The 6,000-nt window shown below is 48.6% G+C and overlaps 2 protein-coding genes across 40 annotated transcripts in view; one reads left to right on the top strand and one right to left on the bottom strand.

Moving 5' to 3' along the window:
• LOC138359632 (uncharacterized) overlaps positions 1–4,295 on the bottom strand; it is a 38,404-nt gene extending 34,109 nt beyond the window's left edge. The window contains exons 1-3 of the mRNA XM_069319041.1: positions 4,167–4,295; positions 3,428–3,637; positions 2,899–2,965 (exon numbers count right to left, since the gene is read on the bottom strand). Coding sequence (XP_069175142.1) covers positions 2,899–2,965; positions 3,428–3,637; positions 4,167–4,295 — 406 coding nt within the window. The remainder of the gene's footprint in view (positions 1–2,898; positions 2,966–3,427; positions 3,638–4,166) is intronic.
• tou (toutatis) overlaps positions 1–6,000 on the top strand; it is a 435,009-nt gene that overhangs the window by 266,461 nt on the left and 162,548 nt on the right. The window lies entirely within an intron of this gene.

Below are 6,000 nucleotides of genomic sequence, written 5' to 3'. Positions count from 1 at the left end.
CCAACAGCCTGGTTGACCAGTCCAGTAACTAGGCTTGGTCGAAGACCGGGCCGCAGGGACACTAAGCCCGGAAACCATCACAAGGTAACATAAATAACATGGCTGTTAAGAGGTCACTGTTAAGTGATCACTTTGTGAATAGATTTATGTCTTAAACAAGTAGACATTGTTGGCATAATTATAAATACAATGTAAATAACTTTGAGAAGGAGCGTTGAAATTGAAATTAAAATAAGTTTATTGAGGTAAAATACACACAAAGGGATGAGGTAGCTCAAGCTGTTCTCGCCCCGTTCAGTACATCGTGTTAATACATACATAGACACACATCACAAGCAATAAACGTATTACCGAACATTCTGAGAGATAAACGTATACATTTCCTAGGAGCGTTGAGAGTTGTGTATGTTGGAGGAGGCCTGAGTGTGAGAGGCCGGCCGAGTGTGAGAGGCCGGCCGAGTATGAGGGGGGCCGGCCGAGTGTGAGGTCGTGGCAGCAGTGAGGAGGAGGAGGCCACTGCCAGGACACAGGTGGGCGGCGGGGCCTGTATCTAAAGCCATTCCACAGTGTAAACTTCAAGTTGTCAGTGACCTCTTATAAAGAGTCTACAGGACACTGTAGGTTAAAAGAAACGTACACAACTGTTTCTGTCCTGCCAGGGAACTGAACCCCGTTTCTCTCCCCCCCCCCCTCATCAGTTGTGAGCCCAAGACGAAGACCACTGTGCATGGCGAGGGGGGGGGGAGGGGATACAGGGAACTCTGCTAAACTTGTGAACGCTTTGATAATCGACATTGTAGGAGGTGACAGGCTGGTAGGCGCGGCCTGCCAGCCTGTGTGTGGGGGGGGGGGGGGAGGCCTCGCTGCTGCTGGAACATGACAAAGCCGTGTCCCCCCCCCCTCTTCCCCTCCACAGAACTGACGGCTTCTCTCTCCTGTTCGGTGAAACAGCGTTGTAGAGACACACCATAAGCGACAGGAATGCCCTGTGTGTGTGTGTGTGTGTGTGTGTGTGTGTGTGTGTGTGTGTGTGTGTGTGTGTGTGTGTGTGTGTGTGTGTGTGTGTGTGTGTGTGTTCCAGGAAGATGAGTCACCCGTGAAGAGTTCTGTGTCATCGCTTCGTTACAGCAGTGTGTATGCGTTAAAGAGGCGTCACGCTAGTGTCTCTAACACGTGTTCCATGCCTCACACCTCTTACAACAACCCCAACTTGTATAAACACGTAGCCGATGTAATCACCACAGGATATAACACCTAAGAGTTCATCATGGTACATGCAGGTGTTCTACCTACTGCCATTAACCAGTGATGACGTTGGTACACAAGTCAAGGCCTGCTGGCTAAAAATGGTCTGCGTTAGGTAATGGTTTCTGAACACTTGTTGGAGAGCGTGGCTAGTGTGTGTTAGGGTAGGAAGGTGTGGCGACCAGGGAGGCCGGGGGCTGGCGACCAGGGAGGCCGGGGGCTGGCGACCAGGGAGGCCGGGGGCTGGCGACCAGGGAGGCCGGGGGCTGGCGACCAGGGAGGCCGGGGGCTGGCGACCAGGGAGGCCGGGGGCTGGCGACCAGGGAGGCCGGGGGCTGGCGACCAGGGAGGCCGGGGGCTGGCGACCAGGGAGGCCGGGGGCTGGCGACCAGGGAGGCCGGAGCCGGTCTACTACTCCCGGGGCTCAGACTACCAGAGATAAACAATGGGTGATGCTGGCATCTTCAGAACGGTTCTTCTCCAAGAACAAAGGGGGGAGAGGAGGAACACCGGCTCGTCCACCATCCCACCTATTATCAACACGGTCACTAACCCCCCTTACAACCAACCCCCATTACAACCAACCACCATTACAACCAACCCTCCATTACAACCAACCCCCATTACAACCATTCCCGTCACCCGCATAACCACCTTCCATATTAACAACAGCCGCCATTACTATCTCCATAACCACACCTGTGTTTGTCACCACCCTCAACACTGCCAATGGCATAGTGGGGACATGACATTTATCTCTGAGCCTGGCCATGGTGGACATGACAACAACATGAAAGATACAACGGCTGTGGAAAACAAATGACTACGGTCTCAAGATATTTACCGGCGTATACCGGTAAATACCGTAGTCATATACGGTATAAATACTCTTATACAACGATATATCGTATAGTATGTTTTATTTGACATTAAAAATTGACTTTCAGGCGGTTGTGAAGGGGGAAGTGTATGATTGTGTGGTTGTAAATACAGTTAGCTGTATTGTAACTATAGTTACTTAGCAGCCTAGTCTCCGGCTCATACTAGAGGCTCTCCTCTCTAGTACTACATAGCATTTTGATAGGTTATCTTGAGGTTATCTTGAGATGATTTCGGGGCTTTAGTGTCTCCGCGGTCCGGTCCTCGACCAGGCCTCCACCCCCAGGAAGCAGCCCGTGACAGCTGACTAACTCCCAAGTACCTATTTACTGCTAGGTAACAGGAACATTTCAGGGTGAAAGAAACTTTGCCCATTTGTTTCGGCCTGGTGCGGGAATCGAACCCGCGCCACAGAATTACGAGTCCTGCATGCTATCCACCAGAGGCTACCAGGCCCCCTGTTGTGTACTCACCTAGTTGTGTTTGCGGGGCTTGAGCTCTGGCTCTTTGGTCCAGGTCAGGTTTTTTTTTTTGTGTGTGTGTGTGTGTGTGTGTGTGTGTGTGTGTGTGTGTGTGTGTGTGTGTGTGTGTGTGTGTGTGTGTGTGTGTCTGTGTGTCTGTGTGTGTGTGTGTGTGTGTGTGTGTGTGTGTAGGGGGGACTGGTCCAGTCCACTTGTATTGATCTGCGGTTTATGGGGGAAAATGTTGTCCCTTTATGATGCTTCTCCTCCTCCGCTCTCCCGCTACGAATATTTAAACTTGGGAGATTTATACCGGTGATAAAGTTGTCGTAGGAGTTGATAAATGCCGGCGATGGGATATTTGGCGCCTCTGGTTGCTGCTGTACGATAATGTGTACACACATACACACACATTATCTCTTGTGCTTCGCCGTCGTCTCTTGCTTCATCTCTTGTTGTACTGTACACACATACACACATTATCTCTTGTGCTTCGCCGTCGTCTCTTGCTTCATCTCTTGTTGTACTGTACACACATACACACATTATCTCTTGTGCTTCGCCGTCGTCTCTTGCTTCATCTCTTGTTGTACCGGGTGTTTGATTTTGTTCCTTCACACACAGAATGGGCAGAATTTCTTTCACCCTAATGCCCCGGTTACCTTGCAGTAAATAGGTACCTGGTAGTTACAGCTGTTACGGACTGCTTCCTGGGTGTGTGTGTGTGGGGGGGGGGGGGGTGGTTAGTAGCTAGTAAGAGTAGATTGACAGTTGAGAGGCGGGACTAAAGAGCTAAAAAGTTTATCGCATTGAGCTTCGTCTCGTAACCGATCATATGATACCTTTAAGCCGGTTGCTGCCTGCTTGATGGGGGTCTGGGAGTTGAAGCCCGACCCTAGACCACGCTTGACTTGTGAGTTTGACTTGGGACAAACTGCTGCTGCTGGAGCTTGTGGATCAGCCTGGCTGTGATGGCTGTGTGGGCCCTGAAGACACAGCTCCCACAGACCAGGCTGGGCACACGCCAGACACAACAATGTTGAACCGGAAATCTTCAACAGTTAAACAAGAGGCTACAACCAGTCAAGTAAGACTTATCCTTCCACATTCTCGCGTTTAGAGACCAGAAACCTCATAGTGGGACCAGAAACCTTTTTATAGGTTCGGGAACCTTTTTATAGGTTCAGGAACCTTTTTATAGGTTCAGGAACCTTTTTATAGGTTCAGGAACCTTTTTATACGTTCAGGAACCTTTTTATAGGTTTAGGAACCTTTGTATAGGTTCAGGAACCTTTGTATAGGTTTAGGAACCTTTGTATAGGTTCAGAAACCTTTGTATAGGTTCAGAAACCTTTGTATAGGTTCAGAAACCTTTTTATAGGTTCAGGAACCTTTGTATAGGTTCAGGAACCTTTTTATAGGTCCAGAAACCTTCTTCTCCTCGTAGAAGAGCCCAAATGCAGCAGCTGGTGCGGGGGTTACGGGGCAGATGATATAGATTGTTGTTGCTGTTTGAGATTAGCTACTTGGAACAAAAAGTTCCAAGTAGCACGGGCTATGGTGAGCCCGTTGTGGACTTACCTGGCACAGCAGCGGGGCTGTGGATGATATGATATAGACAACGGCTACGATGATGTCGCGACCCCAGCCGCAGACACCCATCAGGACAAACTGTGTCACGGGGGAAATCTGTGACATATCTTGAGACATGGCAACCAGGAGGCCTGGTCGACGACCGGGCCGCGGGGACGCTAAGCCCCGGAAGCACCTCAAGGTAACCTCAAGGTATGGCTGTACCAGACCAACAGATAACGTAGCCGCGGAGAACGCTACAGTGATCTCGATATAATCTTCAATTATGCTCAAGGATATTGTACATTCCGGCGCTTCAGATTCAATCCACGAATTCAGTGAAGGCGATGTATGGTATAGAATGCTTTGCAAGACTAAACGTAGACGTTTAAAAGGAGTATAAGGCAACAAATACCAAATGCCGCGTGACCACCGTTTCATGCCCGAAACGCTTTGCGTAATAGTGGCTTTAGGCATTGTATGTACTAGCTCTACCTATAAGTCAACCAATCCTTGTAAAAATTTATTGTATGTATGTACCTTACCTAAATAAAATTGTATTGTATTGATACACCAAGTGTGTCAGCGTCGCCAGCGTCGACAAGGGCGCCATCGTCGGACGCGTAGGGAGAGGGAGTATAAAGTTGTCGTTATTATTATTATTATTTTGTTTTTAAGCTTTTTTTATGTGAATGCTTTGTAAATTTCCACATTTGTAGGCCACCCTGTTTCCCCGGGGCATCTTAAGAATTGTATTTGTTTTGTAGTGTAGTTAATTTATATTTTTGACCAGATCAGGAGAGCACATTTAGTTATCTTTGTCTAGATATCACTGTAGAGCCGTGGCGCGCATGTTGTTATACCTTAGTCGTCCCTTCCTTACAAGTCCCCCCCCCCCTTCCTTGCTCTTGTCCTCCTCCTCCTCCTCCGAGACCCTTCCATCTGCTCTTTCCGTTCCAGAGGAAAGGAAAGGGCCATATGTGTGTATGTTGTGGCAGGTCTGGGGTGTGTGCGCGCGGGGCAGCATGGGGCGAAGGGTTCGTGACCACCAGCACACACCCTGCATTAGCGCTCTCTCTCACCGCCGACCTCTGCCTCCCCTCACTATCCACTCCTATTCCCAACCTACCGTCCAAGGTGCATCTCTGTCTGTTGTGGCACACCTCACCTACCCACTGATACCCCAGGCCTAACCACTGATACTACCCACTGTTGTAATTGTTGCCTTATAATTTCACTATTCTGGCGTTCGGACTCCTCGAATTTTAAAGTTGAGGATGGCGGTGGCTTCCAGAACTTCTTTGTGTGCATTCCACTTATTGACAACCTGTATGTATGTACAGAGTACTAGTATTTCTTTATCTTTCTTAGACTCGATTGCGTTTCTAGCTTCCACTTATGTTTCAACATTCTTTCACTTTACAGAAGCTGTCCCTGTATATCTTGCCAGTTCTCCCCAGTATCTTTTATGTTGTGATTATGTCCCTTCTGAGGACATGTTCTTCTTTCATGTAAGGTTGTGAGGTCTAGTGCCTTTAACCTGATCTTCATTGGTTAGGCCTCTGAAATCGGACACGAATCTTATTGCAAACGTTTGTATATTTTACATTTTGGTTTTATGCTTCACAAGGCCCGGAATCCTAGCAGGAATGAAGCAGGAAAGGCGCTGCAGCTTATGAAACACAAGACGAAACAAAGTACAAAACACACACGGAAAAACTCTTGTTGGTCCGCAAAATTTTCAAGGCATGATTGAGTCAGTTTTTATCTGCATTCAGTGTGATGTTTGTGCGCATTAGCGGGAGAACAATGGTGGTACTCGGGTGCTAGGCTGTGGTGCTCC

The sequence above is a fragment of the Procambarus clarkii genome, chromosome 92 (genome assembly GCF_040958095.1).
Source record: "Procambarus clarkii isolate CNS0578487 chromosome 92, FALCON_Pclarkii_2.0, whole genome shotgun sequence".
NCBI classification, from domain to species: Eukaryota; Metazoa; Arthropoda; class Malacostraca; order Decapoda; family Cambaridae; genus Procambarus; species Procambarus clarkii.
Note: the sequence above shows the minus strand (reverse complement) of the source record. Positions and strands in the feature narration are given on the sequence as shown.